An 18,257-nucleotide genomic window follows, 5' to 3' on the forward strand; every position below is an offset into this window, starting at 1 on the left:
AAAGAAAAAAGGAAGGGAGGGAGAGAGGGGGAAGAAGGGAGGAAGATAAGGGAGGAGAAAGGGAACCATTAATGAAAGAAGAAAAAAGTCAGAACAGGAACAAGGGAGAGTAGGAAGGACAGGGACAGGACAGAGAGAACAGTGGGATACAGGCGAGGAAACCTATCAGGAAGCTGTGGCGGAATCCACAGGCTGCATCGTACGGTTGCTGCTAAAATATCAGTGCAGTCTCTGTTGATTTTAAATGTTGTTAACTAAACTCTAAGATTCTTCGACATCACTCTTGGGTTTATCTTCCCCTTTTCAACGTGCAGGGTGGGAGGGTCCAGGGGGCTTTTAGTCAGACCTTGGCCTCCAGCATTTCCAAAAAAAGTTTGTGCATGGGGACTTTGCCTTCCAGTTTGATGTTGTAGAAGTGCTGCACGGCCTTGGTGGAGGTCTGCCTCAGGAGCGGCAGCGTCATCAGCATCTTGCCTGCACGGCGAGGGTCTTCCATGTGCTGGCCAGCCTCGTAATCCTGCAGGGCCTCATGTAAGACGTCTTGAAGTTTTTGAACAGCCTCCACGTCTTCTATGTGCATGGAATCTGGACAAGGAAGCAGAGTATGTCAGCATTCACAAGAACAGTAAGATCAAAGTCACATACATAATCCAGTTTATCAGTTTATCATACACACACACACACACACACTGAAAACACTGTAAAGCAATATCAAAAGGAACACAGATGAAAACATTCTCAACAAAACATTTGTGTGCTCTTGGTCACCCCAAGGTCAGAGCTGCTGCAAAGGCCTTATTTCTAACATCTGTGTTTTCCCCTGAATTTTGCTTAGTAATCCTCAATATGAGCTTAGAAGAAAGGAATTATTTCATATCTATACATAGGTAGATACAGACACATGTTTACAACATGTATTACATAGTGACTAGCAGAAAACTTTCAGAGAGTATAATCTGAGCAACATGACTCTAAGCCTTTTTCATGTATTCATTTAACAAAGAATTAAAGCAAGGAACTCGGAACAAAGGTGAGTAAGGGGGCAGGGGAGAATTTGGAAAGAGCTGGGCAAAAGGAGCAAATAAAATCAAAATTTAAGAAATTCTCGAAGAAGAAATACAAATATTATTGAAAAAGGTCTAAATTTTAGCTGAGATAAAGTTTAAACCCCAAATCCTCCCACAAAATCCCATACTTCTATTTGGAAAAAATTAATGACTAGGGTCATAATTAACAACTCCACATGATACACAGAACCTCACGCTAGACAGAGTGACATCCCAATAGCTTCTTCATGCTTTCAAGATCTTAAACGCATTCCTAACATTAAAGTGTCCTTGTATTCTCAATTTCCCTGCTTTAAAATAGTTTTCCAATCTTGGGTTGTAAAATATCTTCCACATTCGTTAACAGTGAACTCCTCCCCTAAATTGACTAATCTAACAATTCAATTCCGCCAGGAACAAAATGGGTTAACAAGGTTGTCGCAATTACCCTTGTGAGAAATGTAAAATGTGGATTAAAAAAATAAAACACTTAATTATATACAAGTTTGAATCATTTAGCACGTTTTATTGATTCCAATGACAGTTTATCTGTTAATTACAAATAACGGAGTCTCTGGGGACCTTCGTGTTTCATGATTCCTTTTCTCTGTGAATGTTGACTGTGAAGATGTGTTTAGTTAGCCCAAAGTTTCACACAACTCAGACACCAATCAACAACTAAACAGAAACTTGTAATAAGATGAAACAGCAACAAATGAGCAAAGGAATTGGGGCAAATGAGTATCACCATGAAAATGCTGTTAAATATTCCTTCTGTTTGATAAAAGTATTTTGTTTAGTGTTCTTGTACAGGGTTATATAAAATCATTTTACCAAGTTAATGGTAAATTAGACATTATCTATACTAAGTAGATAATGGCCATATGGTGTTGTTACCTCCCGATATAAGGTGATGCTACCATGGAGCTCAGATTAACTTGGCATGGTAACCATGGCTACTACTGAGCAATACAATACAGTGATGCTCAGGTCTACGGTAACACTAAGGGGCCAGCTGATTGACATCTTCTTGAAGAAAGACATGAAGGAGGGTCATGAGACCCTCACCTGGAAATCTTGCTATCATCCCCTCTTGTTCCTGCTTCCCATCTGAAAGTATCTTGGGAGATGACAGAGTATATGGGAAGTAAAAGGCTAATTGCCAGGATACGCCATGATGCAACGTGCAGGAGGTCATCATCCAGAATGGAATGGGACTAGGTAGAGACACAGGTGTGTCGGAGCCACCCAGAGCCCAGTAAGCAACCCCAGGCCTATGCTTTCTCCGGCTCAAACCTAGTTTGCTCTGTTTGTGTACATATGTGTGTGTTCTACGTGCTGGAGTGTGTAAGTGTACATGCGTGTGCATCTGGGTGACCTTCAGGAATTGTCCACTGTGGCTTTCTGAGTTAGAGTCTCTCATTGGCTTGAAATATGCTGATGTCAGCTAGACTGGCTGGCCAGTGAATCTCTGGAGCCTTCCTGTCTCTGTCTCCCAGCACTGGGATAAGGAACTCCTGCACCCTATCTGGCTTTTTGGCATGACTTCGCATGGTTCCACTGGCCCTCATGTCGGCATGGAAAGCATTTCAGTAACTCCCTAGCACCATAAACTTGGTTTCCTTCCTCGTCATATTAAAGCTTCTACAATGTACAGGAGTGAAGAGAACATGCAATTTTGCAATGAATAAAAGAACTGCCCTGTGAGCTCATGTCACCGATGCCTCCAACTTTCTCAGCCACCTTCTTTACAGTGTTCCTAGCAACGACATCTCTGATTGCATGAAGACTGCTACTCTACACGGGACGGGGCTGATTAGTAGGAATGTAGACATTGATAGAAATATAGAATGAATATAAAATATAGACACTGATTAGAAACACAGAATGAAATAGACCTGTCTCCAAGCTCCTACATTTGGTTAGGGTAATAATTACTAGAAGAAGCCAAAATATATTTTTCTTTTCTACGAGGTGTGCCGTTAAACATGGGAAGCCAGCTGCAACCCTCCCCTCAGCTTTGCCTTGGCTGCTCCTCTGGCCTGGCCCAGGGAGATATACGAGCGGATGTCACAGGAAATGAGGCGAGAACAAATAGCAGAACGATATGCTCACAAACAGCAATTAAGACTTCAAACTATTCTTTAAAGGCTGTGATTTAGCTGGAGAGATTTAAAAATGATTTAATCAAATTACTATGATAATTTAACTTCCCATTTACAGAAAAGATTCTAACTCATTTTAGCTTTACCCATTCTCAGATCTGCTAATACTTTAAATGCAAACTCACTAAATCTGAACTATTTAATTAGACCACGATTCAGCTGGCAGACTGCTGAAGGAAATATTCATCTCCATTAGGGGCCCTGGTTCAAGTGCTGGTTCTGTAACTTTAATCTGCTCTCTTCACTGGCCTGAGCTGACACGCAGATGCCAGGCGCAGTAGAAGTGGCATTCACTTATGGTTTGGCTTTGGAGTTTGGTACTGGTTTCTTCCCAAGTACATTTCCAAGGCAACAGGTACCAGAACCAGAATGGATGGAAACAAGGTAAATGGATCAACAGGGACCATCAGCTCATGAACAAACTTGACAGGGTGGGGCTACACAGGAAGTACATAAGGAACTTGGACACCTGGGCCCAAGCCCACAGTCACTGACTCAAAGTCATGGTGCTGATGGTGCTGATGGTGCTGAGACGGATGGTCGTGACGCACACCTTTCATCCCAGCACACAGGAGGCAGAGCCAGGTGGATCTCTGTGAGTTCGAGACCAACCTGGTCGACACAGTGAGTTACAGGACAGCCAGGGCTATGTAGAAAAACCCTGTCTCTAAAAACCAAGGACCAAAAAGAAGTATGATTAATAAAAACCCAGAGACAGAAATTGGGGTTGAGCCTGAAGTTCAAAAAAGCAAAACAGCCAGCCATTGGCTCTTACCTCTACCTCAATCTGAAATGGTGATCCTGCCTCCATGAATCCTCAGAATGAGACCATGTGTGAGAGGTGTCTCCTCTCATTTTATATTCCTCTTTAGTGCTGGGATTAAAGGTGTGCACCACTACCATGTGGTTTTTATGGCAAACTAGTTGGCTACTGGGATTAAAGGTGTGTGTCACCATTGCATGATCTGTACGACTGATCAGCATGGTTTTTTTTTTACTCTCTGAAGTTCAGGCAAGCTTTATTAATTAAAATACAAATAATAAAATATCCCTGCACCAAAAAAAGGTACTGGGGATGGATCCACAACTTCCAACTAAAGCTTGGTTCAGGACAACTGAATAAGGTGATTTTATATTAATTATATATTAATATATTATATATTAAAAAGAATTAAACTTTCAAAATACATCCTAAGTTCAAATAAGTTATATACTATTACTTATATGGTATTTTAACCCTTAATGATGACATTAATAATTATCCATATAGAATGCTTTTATTATGTTTTAAATTTATTTATTTAATGTGCATAGGTGTTTTGCCTGCATGTGTACCATGTATGCAGTGCCTGCAGAGGCCAGGAGAGGGGACCATATTCCCTGAGATTTAAATTACTGAGGTTGTGAACTGCTATGTGGGTTCTGGGTCTCGAGCCTGGGTCCTTTGGTGGGCAACCAGTGTTCTTACTCACTGAGCCACCTCTCCAGCTCCTCTTTCATAAATTTTAATAGCTTACCCTGTGAATGGAACCATTAAGGGAAGGTGTCATTCCACTCTTTGACTTTGAGAACAGGGAAAAATATATCTACTTCAATAATTGCAAAATTCAGACTTTTCCAGCCATCACCAAATACTTTTATTGATTAACTATAGTAAAGCATTGGCCTTTCCTATAACTGTGGGTGTGGGCACAGGTACTCAGGGGGTCTTAGTCCAATGTGAAAATTGGCTTCCTATTTGTAGCTCATTCTCAATAATGCTGTCTCAGTACCCAGATTGTACTCTGAGCTAGACCTGAGTATCAGAAGTATATGACTATGCTTGGTGTTGAGTCTAGAATGTAGCAAGAACCAGCATGTACAGTAATCCATTGTGTGTAACAGAACTGGCCATGTTTGGGGGTATTTATAAATTGCCAACGTAGAATAACTAATCTTGAAGGAGTTTATGTTTCAGAATTTCTAGGCACACAAGATACGGTATTCTAGAGTGACTCCATAGTCAGCAATAAGCTGTTGTTCGGGAACCCTGATTAAACATATGACAAATGGGCTCTTAATTGACAAGAAAAAAATTAAAAGAATGAAAAAGAATGATGATAATGATGATAATAAGTCTTAGTTACAGCATAGCAACCGGACAACAACACCAAAACAAGTGGCATTGCAACACAAGTCAGTGACAAGGTTGTCCCCAAGATTCCTCTGCAACACAGACAATCAGATTTGCATGTGGGGGTTCTGAACACTTCCCCAGGTTTCCATGCATACCATCTGGTCCTTGTCCCTGGTTCACAATGAGTATAGAACACTTTGTCACACCAAATAGCAAGAGCATCATCTAAAACCACCGAGTCATTGAAGACTTCTAGAAATTGACCACTGACTAAATTGGATATTTCCGGTGCTAAGCTAACTGCAGGAGCCGGGCTGGATGAAAAGCAGGCCTGTCACTACATTGGAACAAGCATTAGTTTCAGTGAAATAATATTAGTGATTGATTGATATCTATTAAGTATGAATGAATACCTGTATTTATAATGATATTTTAAAAGAATATATTTTTTTAAATTTTGAAAGCTGGAAAACAATGAGGATGAATGAAGTATTTGCTCTGCATTTGTCTACAGTCTATATTCCTGGTAGCCAAACAAAATGAAGAAAAACAATACATATTTCTATATCATCACCCCTGAATGAAAAATCAAAGTTGAGACTACAGTCAATACCCTGAAATCTCCAATGATGAATGGATTTGAGCCATCCAAACCCTCGGCTCTGACATCACAGAGAGGACACCGGGCATTGCCTTGTGACACAGGGCAAGGACCCGAATGTGAGGTATACAAACTGTAAAGGACAGAGAAACAATTAAGATCTTGTAGCATCCAGGGGAACTCTACAGGGCAGATGTTCCGAATGGAAAGGAAGAGGGAACATGTAGATGAGGGCTGCACATTCAGACTCAAAAATTTGTCCATAAGATTGTTTAGGTAAACATGCTATATTCAACTGTAGTAACTAAGCATAAACAATTTAATAACAAACACAAGGAAGTGGTAATAATAAAAGCCAGGATGGCAGGGGGTTACCCTTTAGGATAGAGTTAACTTTCCCTGCATCTACATCTGCTACATTCATAGAATCCAGTGCAGCTATCTGAATCGATAGTTTATATTTAGCTCCTCATTTTCTAAAAGCAGCTCCTCTGGAGGAACGAGAGAGGGTTCAGGCTGTAACAAGACATCTGGAAGGGTTCCTGAGTACTTTGCAGTCCTTGTTTTTTTGACCTTGCTTATATATTCATTGTGGTAGACTGAAAATTGGTTCCAAGGATGTCCAAGTCCTGCATCCTAGAAGCCATGAATGTCATCTCATAGGGCAAAAGAAATTTTGCACATGACTAAGATTGAATCTTCATGTGGGAGATTATCTTGGGATATCCAGGCCACTAGCATCAAAATAGAGAGAAGACAGCAATGTCATAAAGGCTAACTTCTACATCACTGGCTTTTATGATGGAAGGAGAGCCTGGCACAGTGGGCATGCCTGAGTTCACAGATAGGGATCAGGAGTTCAAGCCTACCTAGTGGGGCAGTGTCTCAAGAACATAAGGTAACATGAAAAGATGCATGGATGGGATACATGGTAGACAGATAGATGGGTGGATGGAGAGATGGATGCAGATGCTCTAAGCTATGGAATGTGAGCAATACTAGAGAAGTCAATAAAAAGGTGTTTCGTGGGGCTACCAGAGCAAGCTGAGTTCTGTCCATATCTTTGTAGTACACTTGATGAAACTGATTTTGAAATTCTGATACCTACAGAACAGAACACAAATACATTTTAAAAAGGAAGATATAATTATGTCTGCCACTGAACATGTATAGTGGTTCTCCCTTGTCATTGTTCCCCATACAATCCAGTATGTCAACCGTTTTACCTGAATTTACCTGGCACCACATATTATAAGTAATCCAGAGATAACTTACTAAAGCAAGCAGGTGGAGGTTATATAAAACATTATTCCATTTTTACCATAAGAAACTTGAAAATATTTAGGTTTTATATAACCATGCTTAAAGAAAAAATTCAGAATTATTTCCTCACAGATACCATGGGACAACGGTGTTACAATTACCAGAAGACAGGAAAATAAAATAAGTAGGCATCAGTTCTAAAGTAATTTAAAGCCATTGATTTAGGTTTCCAGAGGTAGAGTTGGAGTCCCAAGTCTTCTGTACCCGGACATGTAAGACCACAGAGCATGGTCATTTGTGGTATAAAAGAGGCAGATGGAGAACAGAGATAAAATATCCAACTTTCTGTCTTACAGTGACTCCAACTCGTCTTTACAGTGACTCCAACTCTGTCTTACAGTGACTCCAACTCTCTGTCTTACAGTGACTACAACTCTCTGTCTTACAGTGACTACAACTCTCTGTCTTACAGTGACTACAACTCTCTGTCTTACAGTGACTACAACTCTCTGTCTTACAGTGACGACAGCTCTGTCTTACAGTGACTACAAGTCTTCATCAGTTCATCTCAGGTAAATGTTTCTCCCCCATGGGCACATTTGGAGGTTCCCCAAGAGAAATTTTAAAAAAAAGAGGTGGATATAATTAGGTTCTCCAAAAAAATAATAAATAAATAAATAAATGAACGAAACAAATAAATAAAAAATAATAAATTTATGGATGGATGGATGGATATAAACTCTTGGCCAGCAAACTAACTAAAGTCATCTCTATAACATCATAGAAAATAGAGGCAAATTTTTAAAGTTCTCTAAGAAACCAGTGGCTTGCTGTAGGTTGAAAGGAATTCGTTAATGACATCTATTCTCAATCTTTAGTTCTATGAGATGCTCTATTTCTATCTTGGGGTTTCAGATACAGTCTCTGTCAATGTCCCCCATACCAAAACAATCTCATCCCCTTTATAACTCATTTCAATATTATGTCCACTATGTAACATTGAACAGGGTTTTACTTCCCGGTTTAAGATCTCTCTTCATTGAGATAGAGGAAATCCGAGTAAGAGAGGCAGAAAAGATTGCATGAGTCAAAGGGATGGAGGACACCAGAAGCTCACAGCCCACTGAATCAGATAAGCAGGGTTCACACGGGCTCACAGAGACTGATGCAGTAAGCATGGGGCCTGTCTGGGTCTGCACACAGGTCCTCTGCATACATGTTGTAGCTGTCAGCTTGGTGTTCTTGTGGGACTTCTAAGGGTGGGAGCCAGTGTATCTCTGACTCTTTTGCCTGCTCTTGGGACTCTTTTCCTACTATTGGGTTGCCTTGTCTAGCCTCACTGAGAGAGCTTCTACCTTGTCTTACTGTGCTCTACTTTGTCCTGTTTTACTCTCATGTCTTGGAGGCCTGCTCTTTCCTGAAGAGGAAATGGCGGAGGAATGGACCTGGGGGGAGAGAGGAGTTAGGAAGCAGCGAAGGAGAAGAGGGAGGGAAAACTATGGCTGGGTTTGGGATGTATTATATGAGAAGAACCTATTTCATAATTTTAAAAAAAGAATGAATGAATGAAACTACTTACATGTCTAAACCTTGTTCTCTGAAAGAGAGGAAATACAGGCTTACAGAATAGAAAACCATTCCCCTAGACAAAACAGTCCCAAATATATGCTACATAAACACATACTTATTTGTGATATTGCTATTTAATTATCAAGTTATAAGGAATATCTCATCAAAAAGTTCCCCTGAGGGGATGATAATAAAAATAATGGAGAGACACACTAAGCCAAACTTCTATGAGGATTCAAATAGCCTAATTAAATATGGCCCCACCCCATTCCAACCATCTAGATAAGTCACTGCTTCTGTCATTACAAATTCCACAATGTGTGCACAAACCAATTCGTCCTGACTTAGTCAATTACAAGGTTGCTAGAATTACTCCAGGGTTCAAGCTGATGACCAAAATAGTAATTATAGTATTTTATCTGCAGATATTTATTCTAGAAGTATTATATAGTAATAAAAAGAAAGCACTTAATTTTATTCATACTTATACTTGAATGAAATGAGCTCACTAAAAAGCATGACATCCTTTATCAAGAATCAAATTGTCTGCTTGCCAAGCAGAAGCACAATATTTATGATTATTGAATAAAAGAAGATGCTTAAAATAAGACAAGAGAGAAAACTGAGATATCTGTTAACATCAATAGCCATGCAGGAAAAGGTCACATAGGTCTCTACTAAACAATATTAATTTTTACATAAAAATTCATTTATGTTAATCTAAAATTTCTGAATACTAAAAGAAAAACTGGGTATTTTCTAGCACATCTATGCAAAATGTCAGCATATGCTCAAAGAGATGTGTGTATACATACAGAAGCTCTCACAGGGATGTGAGCACACAGGTGCTCTCCCAGGGATATGCTCACACAGATGTGCTTACAGGGATGTGTGCACACAGGTACTCTCCCAGGGATATGCTCACACAGATGTGCTTACAGGGATGTGTGCACGCAGGTGCTCTCACAGGGATATGCTCACACAGATACACTCACATGAATGTTCTCATAAGCATTTAAGAAACTCACATTGAATCCAAACAAGACTAAATCTACAAGTTTGTTTCTGTTCTTCTAATTATGGTCAAAGAACAAATGGAACAAAATAACCTTATATCCAAAGTATCAAAGAAAATGACTTTCTAAGTAGGCTACCCCAAACTAAAAGGCTAGGATCTGGACTGAGATACAATTAATTTTCTTGGTATAAAGAAGCTAAACAGATGTTAGAATCACCTGGTGTAGAAACCCTCTGAAAAGCCAAGCTACTCAGCAACTAGGTCTGGTGAGGCAGGAAACGTCTTAAAAATTTCTAGTTTTAAATTCAAGACATTAACAAGTACAGTAAATAAGGACTTCTGATCACATGTAACTGCAGCAATGCAGGTTCCTTCCTGGCCTGGCAGCAGCAGAACGGGTTTGGAGCATCCATGTTTGAACAGTATCAATGATTAAACTTTTAGTAAGGATCTGAGGGAGTCTAAATTAGAATACTTAGGCATAAATTATGCCTGGAACATCTCCAGTTGACAACTTACAGCGATTTGGATGACAAAGTTAGCATTGCTCAGGGTTGACAATTAACCAACAATTTACAAAATCAACTGGAAACATAAAAAGACACAAAATGTGCTCACTCTGTTTGAAAAACAACAAATTGCACAAATGGTTCCAGTTAGAATTATTTTTATGATTATCCAGTAAAAGTTCTTTGCAAAACCAGTACTGTGAAATCCTTCATCCAGTCTGGAGAAATGCTACACAGTGGAGGTTAAACAAACTATTCTTAGAAAATGTCTATCTCATGGCCCACGTGGCCCCTCAGAGAACAGAGCCAGGGTTTCTCACGAGTTCATAAAAACAAGGTCACCGGTCACAAGAAATCATATTTTAAGTTTCACAGGAAAGGGAGGGGAACTAGGGTGGATGGTGTGGTTGGGGAGTGGGTTATATTCACAATTAAACCTGTGAAGTGCTAACGCCCATTATGAAGACAAATAGGAAGGTACAACTTCATTGTTGAAAACAATTTCCCTTCTATCAGTCCAAGGATTTGTGCATCAATATTGTAGATGAACTGTTAATTACAAAATCAATTAAAAATTATTTCTAAAAACAGTCACGCATCCCCGGCTCTCAGGGGGGCAATTTGGGCAGAAGATCTCATCTTGCCTAGACCGTGCCACATCACAAAGTCGCTATCCACAAGTAAGCAAAAGCAATCTGGTTTTTCATTTTTCAGCGCGGCTGAGCCCAGCCTGAGATTGATCGTCACATATGGCCCCAGAAAACAAACTGTCAATACCTTGAATACTGCAGAATTTGAACAAATAGCCAGCGCCCATTCAAGCCACTCATTGCATCCCATTTAACAGATTTTATTGACAGTTTCCTTCTTGTAATTAAAGGGAAAACTACTGGCCAGCAACCAAGATAAAGTTCAAAGATAGGGTCAAAACAAAAGCAGCCAGAAAGAGCACGGTGTGACTGTCAATGGTACACGGCTTGAGAGCCATTATTGACAGGCAGGTATCTGAAGATCGGGCCGTCATTAGGAGGGATCTATCCTGAACTTTATGCAAATGTTAAAAGAGACAATCTAGCATTAGGAGAGGCACAAAGAGAGAACTACAAAGTACTAATGACTTTTACTTACCAGAGTGTGTCCCGATTTTAGCACACCCCTGTGCAAGGGCAAGGCGTATCTATTCCTTAGCCCTTACTGCAGGTGGCGCTCTCAACAGAATTTGGTATCTAGAGATTCCAGACTATAATCTACAGTGTTCCTTCCTAACAAAACCAAGAGGCAACACCGCATGTATTTTTCTCAATTGCAAAACTGGCCTTTTTGAGAGGAGAGGTGTCTCTCCATTACTCACCGGCGTTGCCTCATACAGAAACAACAATGGAGCTAATTTCGTCCCAAGAGTGCCCATTTGTGTGAGTCCCTCAAGGCCTTCTGCTTCACTATGGCCCAAATTAGGAAATGCACAGGGTGGTAAAAGTGTCACCGCTTACGGGAGCAAGTGAAATAAAAGCCGCTGCCTGGAAGTTTCTTTTTCTTCCTAACTTTTCGCTAGAAAGCTGCACTGATTATAATTTTGCTGACTCACAGAGAATTTACCAAGTGGACCTCACAAATCCTGGAGAAGAGCCCGAAAGGGGAAGCCTGACAGCGTTAACAATGCAACGAGGACCACACAGTTATGCCAACCTGAATTAGCCAGCGCTATCGCCTTGAGGGTGACGAATTCCTCTTTCTCCAGCTTCATGCTCTTGTACTTCTTCACCAGCTGCAGGATAGCATTATTTAGGTCAAGAAGGCCTGCTAGCTTGGACTGGTCTTCGTCCATTACGTAATCGTCTGCATAGACAAGTTCATCCTCAAACGAAAGGGACCGGTACACAACACCGAGGATCAAGATTTCCATCCACGCGCTCTGCAGGAGGCTCATCTGATCAGCCAGGGACAGTGTGGAGAAGCCTGCATGGGAAGATGGGTGGATCAAGTTACTCTAAAGCCACAATTTCATAATGCAACCCGAGCTTCCTAGGGTGGGCAAGGTCTGTCTCAGGCCTCAAAACCATGCTGTGCTCTGAGTAGGAAAAGCTATTAACTCCCCCACCCTAGTATCATTTTGTGAACCCAAAGTCGAAGTCACAAGCCAGCTCCTATTGGTTGATGCAATGATAGAATCACAAACCCAGCCAGGGAAACGAGATAGAGAGATGGTTTTCTTTCCTTTGTAGAGAAAGCACCACCACACCACCTACCTTTAAAGGAGGGGTGAGCTTTGGTTACCTTCAACCACCTGGTTTTTTGAAACTAGTACTGATGAGGAAGGTGAAGGCTAAAATAATCCCCCACACATACTGTGGAAGAAAACAATTTAAACTGTGTAACACACAGCAACTCGGAAGTGTGTTTCCATAACAGCTGTGCGATGAATTAAAACCAAATGAGCATTTGCAACTGGCCACTTAGCCCAGCTGACGTCAGTGTGGATTCCTCTTTGAAACACTAACCAGCATATAAAGAAAGGAGAAATCTTAGCTTACCAGCCTCCACGCCAAAGAAAGAAGTTACAATTCATACTTATTATTAAAGTCTATTTGTTAAAAATTCTAAATATAGAAATAAAAGTGTCTGGTGGGAAGAGCGGGCAGAAAGCCAGAGCCCAAATGTAAACACTGGCTGGGCTCCTGCACAGCCATTCATCTTGCGCAGGACAATGAACCTGTTTCTGCATTTGGGAAATTTAAGAAGAGCAACCCTCTAACTACTGACTCACAACATGTAGTTGGGAAGTGTAAGGAAGTAAAAAGTTGTGTCTTATTTTCACCTGAGATAATATCTGGCTCAATCCTTCACTGAAATATTAGAAAGCATTCATAGAGATTATATAAATTCTCTTCCACACTGGAGTAACAAAAAGCAAATGACTGGGAAATAAAAATAGTCTTGTTCAAGACAATTCTTTAAGTCCAAGTAGATGCATGGTGTGTGTGTGTGTGTGTGTGTGTGTGTGTGTGTGTGTGTGTGTTATAATGTACTTGCATCTCAGCTCTGTACTGGGAAAGGATATGTCAGTGATTATAGCTAATGATCGGGTGACTGTTCCCAAGAGACTTGAAACGTTTATTTCCTTGCCAACGATATGCCCCAGAGTTCCAAGTGTATTCCCCTAGCTCACGGTTACTGCATGGTACTGCATGGTACATTATACCCATCCATGGTATAAGGCCCTTCTAGCAGCAATCCTGTAGAAGGGGGAGTCATGTAGTTAAGACAGCTTAAGAAATCTCTTTTTGTGCCCTTCCTAAGACCCCACTGTAAATATCCATGGGCTCCAACCTCTGCAGGCTTCTGTTCCCCATCAGTTGGTCCCATTGTTATTCACATGGAATCAGTTCTGTCCCACAAGTCAGTAAAAAGAGGAGAGGTCTTCCTGACCCACTGAGAAAACCAGTGAGCTGCCCTTGGTACCATACGTGCTTAATAAAACCACCAAAAGGGTCACTTCCACTTCTTGCGATGGGCTCTCCGTACCATTTCTTTCCTTAGGGAGGCATTTATATGGCATTTGCCAGGGCTTCTTTGGGTCTAGTTTCATATGGTTTCATCAGTGAAATTTAATATTACACTAATAAATATATCCTGAGAGCATTTTAAAGAAGTCAGCAGAGGAAAATAATTATCAAAGAAAATTAAGTTCTACAAAAGACAAACAAAACTCATTGTTCTTTCCCCAGCACCACCCATCCCACAATGACTAACTGCAAAAGAAAGACTAACAGGGGTTTTTTTCACAAAGTCAATCAACAGCAAAAACAAAAATCATCACTGGGAAACTTCTGAGCCAGAAGGAATAGATCTTTTTTTTTTTTTTTTTAATTTTCTTGGTTTAATTCTTCCTCCTCACAATCCTAACCAGCAGTTTGTTTCCTCTGTAGAAGGAGAGAGCTGGTAGCCCCAAGCATCGTCCTGAGACAGCCCCATCCTCCCTCCCAGACACTGTTGTTAGTAAATAGATTTACACATCCTTCAATCTCCACCCATCTCTCTGCCGCATAATTAAAAGCAGGATGATTAGTTTATTGAGTGGAAGGAGGAACTTTTTTATTGAGGTCCATCCGTGATTTTATCAGGGCCAGCACTTTTACGGTTGTCACTGGGGTGCAGCCATCCAATTTTTCTTATCTGCCTGATTAATACAAACGCTGTTTCAGGACGCATTAATTAACAGATACAAATCTACGTTCTCATGGAAGGATCAATACGGAGAAGAAAAGAGGCATCAATGTGAATTTAGTGCTGATGATGGAGAAGGCGCGCTATCGACATTTACGTGTGCCGAAACTTTAAAGTTGCACAGGGCTGCTTTGTCCCTGTGATTTACAAATTAACATTTTTTTCAACAGCAACAATGTCTGCCACATTTCTTTGGGGTTTAATTAAGCAAAAGCAATAAAATTTCATTTTTAAAGGTTGGTTCTGCCATTTGTTTCCTCTGTGTTGATGGATCTGTGTCGTCTGCGTCTGCGCTCCTCTACTCTACAAACCTAACTCTTCCCTTTTTATTTTACTCTGAAATAGCAAGAAAAGAAAGGTAAAGAAAAGGCACTTTTTTTATAAAACACAAAGCTTTGACAACTTTGCTTGTTTGACCTTCTGAAGTATGTTTTCCCCCTCACTTTGTTAAAGCAGTACGATTTTCACAAAAGTGTCGGGAGAAAACACCAAATCCATGCCTTAAAGAGTAAGGCCATCAGGGCCTCTACCTCTTCCAGCCAGAAAAGGCAGCGTCTCACCATTTATCCCTTTACAAGTTCACCTTGCAATCAAGAAACTGGCAGAAAGAACTTCCTCACCCGGACATAGGGTGGCACTCAGACTTCGTACGAAAAAGTCTTATCGCACTGCCTAAGGGACCCCAATATGCAACATAGATTTTATTTCCATTCCTTATGTATTTATTCATTTATTTATTTATTTATTTGGTGTGGTCCAGACTGACCTTGAACTTGCTACATAGCTCAGGCTGGCCTCACAGTGATGATCCTCCATAACTCAGGCTGGTCTCCCATTGATAACCCCACATAAGTTAGGCTGGCCTTATGGTGATGACCCTACCTAGCTCAGGCTGGCCTCACGGTGATTACCCTACCTAGCTCAGGCTGGCCTCACAGTGATGATCCTCCATAGCTTAGGCTGGTCTCCCATTGATAACCCCACATAAGTTAGGCTGGCCTTACGGTGATGACCCTACTTAGCTCAGGCTGGCCTCACGGTGATGACCTTACATAGATCAGGCTGGCCTCATGGTGATGCCCCTACCTAGCTTCTGTCCAGTGGGTGCTAGAATTACTGCCCTGAACTACCAACACCTGACTTTCAAAAAAAATTCTTTTTCCCCTCTCTTGAGGATGGCTGGCTATGTTGCCATTCCATGAAGACACATGGATGAAATCGTGTGCCGTGAGCGAAGAAGCATAGACACCTGAATGACAAGCCTAAATGAAAACGCTGCCATCATGAAGCTGACTCTAAGGATTTCTTAAAGACGTGATTGTGCTATCAGCTCGCAGCTACTGTGTCCAAATGATAATTACTTGTTTGTGTCCTGACCAGGCATTTGCTGGTGTGTTATAGCGACCCGGCTACAACGTAGAGTCCTTGTCATCTAGAACATATAGCGATCTTTGGCAGGACACCTTTCTCCCCAGTGAAATGAAATGGGGCTTGACATTGTGTCCCCAAAGTTTACAGGCTGTGCCTCCCCGGATCTTAATCTTGGCCATGTGACAGGTTACAGTTTGCAATGTGCAGCCCTATTCCAGCTTTGGGAAACACCACAGCACATGTTTCTCTCCCAGCTGCAGCCCCTGCCATCGGCACCTCTGACATGTCTGATCTCTCTTCATTTCTGCCTGTCCTGGAGTCAGGGCCATTTACTGTATCTTGGGCAGTTCGCTCAGCGGAAGAGCTCTCTACCCTGACCCGCAGCTAAATTGTGTGTTTATCTGCACTCCAAATACACCAGGGGACTGTGGAGAATGACAGCCCTTGGAAGGATTGAAAAGCTTCTCAAGAGGCGGGTGCCCCTGAGGTAGGGGACTTGAAGAAAGCATGCTTTGTGCCAACCTCCTTGCCCATTTCGGCTGGAAACTTCGGGAGTTGATATTGGTGCCACAGGCAGTCGTCGGGGACATTTTTTTCCCCAGCCTGGCAAACCGAGGCACTTTCCAGTCAACGTACAAAAAGGCTAAGCATTTGAAAGTGTGAAGGGCAAAAAATATCTGACGGCTAGTCTTCAAAAATACACTTTCATTTCAGAAAGCATAAATGTTTATTTCCTGAATAGAGTGTTGACAGAAATAGGCTGCCGTGCAGGCATTTGGTTTTAACCCCTGCTAGGCATTTCCCTGTCAGATGCTTAGCTTGGAACAGGAAGCACAGCGTTTAAATCCTCAGGATATTTGTTAGTATCAGTTAATCATGACATTGATTTGCCTGTCCTCGTGTTTTGAAAGGTACTTTCTCTATTCCACAAAACAAAAATAAATAAAGATAATTGACGTTTTTTCAACAAATAGCGTCTCGTGCCACCACCGTGATTGGCCTATAGTGGCTCACTGAGACGGCAAAGAAAGTTGGTTTGGGGAAGGCAGTGCAGGCAGGTTCTCTCAGCCCTGCACAAGTAAACCTGACATTTACAGGAACTGGGCAAGAGTAATGGCGCCACTAAGGTTCAGTCTTAGCTTCCAGTAGATGTTCAGCCACAGGGCCCTGAGTCAATACGATATTGTGTGTTAAGTCGGTTGCTTTTTGCCCATATTGACAGAGACTATCACTCGTTCTATAACTCACAGAATGTACAAATCTGAGCTTTGTTTCAGAGAGAGGGAAAGGGAGAGGGAGAGGGGGGGGAGAGAGAGAGAGAGAGAGAGAGAGAGAGAGGAGAGAGAGAGAATGTGTGTGTGTGTGTGTGTGTGTGTGTGTGTGCATATATGTGGAAGCCAGAGGTCTTTACATTGTCTTTTTCCCTCTTACTGTTTGAGACAGAGTATTTCAATGAACCTGCTTCTCACCAACTAGGCTTGATTGACTGTCCAAATAAGCCCAGGTAACCATCCCCTCTCTGTCTCCCTAATGATAACATTACATGTTCACACAACTATACCAGACATTTGACAGGGGTTCTAGGGAGCAAACTTAGTCCTTCATGCTTGTGCAGCAAGCTCCTCCCTGACTGGACCATCTCCCGGCCAGTAGTGGGAAGATTACCACCACCAACCGGCCTGCTTTGAGAAAGGAGCTGCTGCGGAGCAGATAAAACTGTAGTAAGGATGCCAAGGATTTATCTGGGAATGGCACAACCTTCCTTTGGAAGTCCTTCCTATCCCTAAACACTTCTGGGTGGCCAGTCCATAGCAGACAAGCCCATAGCCAGCAGTTCTCAACCTGTGGGGCTTGACCCCTTCTGGAGTTACATATCTGGTACCTTGCGTATCAGATATTCACACTATGATTCATAACAGTGGCAAAATTACAGTTTTGACGAAGCAGTGAAGTGGGGTTCAGTGAGCACGGAAGACGGTCACAATACGGGGGACAGAAGGACATAGGATCCAGTGACACGTCTCGCACCTGGATACCGATGAGACTCGGGAACATGCTGCACCACCTCTAGCCCTCATCTGCAGTGAGGTCATCTGAGATGACCCTGAAATCTTCTATGGCAAACCCCATATCACTATGATTCTAGAGCTTTTACTCATAAGAATGTCATAGCCATTGACACTTGGAGCATCTACACAGGCACTATAGAACCACCAGCAGTTTAGCGTAGAGAAAATGAATGGGATTCTGCCCTGATCTCCTAAAACTTTATTTAAAAAATATTTATTTACTTATTATGTATACAATATTCTGTCTGTGTGTATGTCTACAGGCCAGAAGAGGGCACCAGACCTCATTACAGATGGTTGTGAGCC

At 41.6% G+C, this 18,257-nt stretch overlaps 1 protein-coding gene across 3 annotated transcripts in view; it reads right to left on the minus strand.

Moving 5' to 3' along the window:
• Window positions 1-340: 340 nt before the first annotated feature.
• Esrrg (estrogen related receptor gamma) overlaps window positions 341-18,257 on the minus strand; it is a 213,529-nt gene continuing 195,612 nt past the window's right edge. For all 3 annotated transcript variants that reach the window (XM_038349528.1, XM_038349530.1, XM_038349529.1), the window contains 2 exons: window positions 11,974-12,243; window positions 341-585 (listed from right to left, as the gene is read on the minus strand). In XM_038349528.1, coding sequence (XP_038205456.1) covers window positions 341-585; window positions 11,974-12,243 — 515 coding nt within the window. The remainder of the gene's footprint in view (window positions 586-11,973; window positions 12,244-18,257) is intronic.

Source organism: Arvicola amphibius, chromosome 12, assembly GCF_903992535.2.
Source record: "Arvicola amphibius chromosome 12, mArvAmp1.2, whole genome shotgun sequence".
NCBI lineage: Eukaryota > Metazoa > Chordata > Mammalia > Rodentia > Cricetidae > Arvicola > Arvicola amphibius.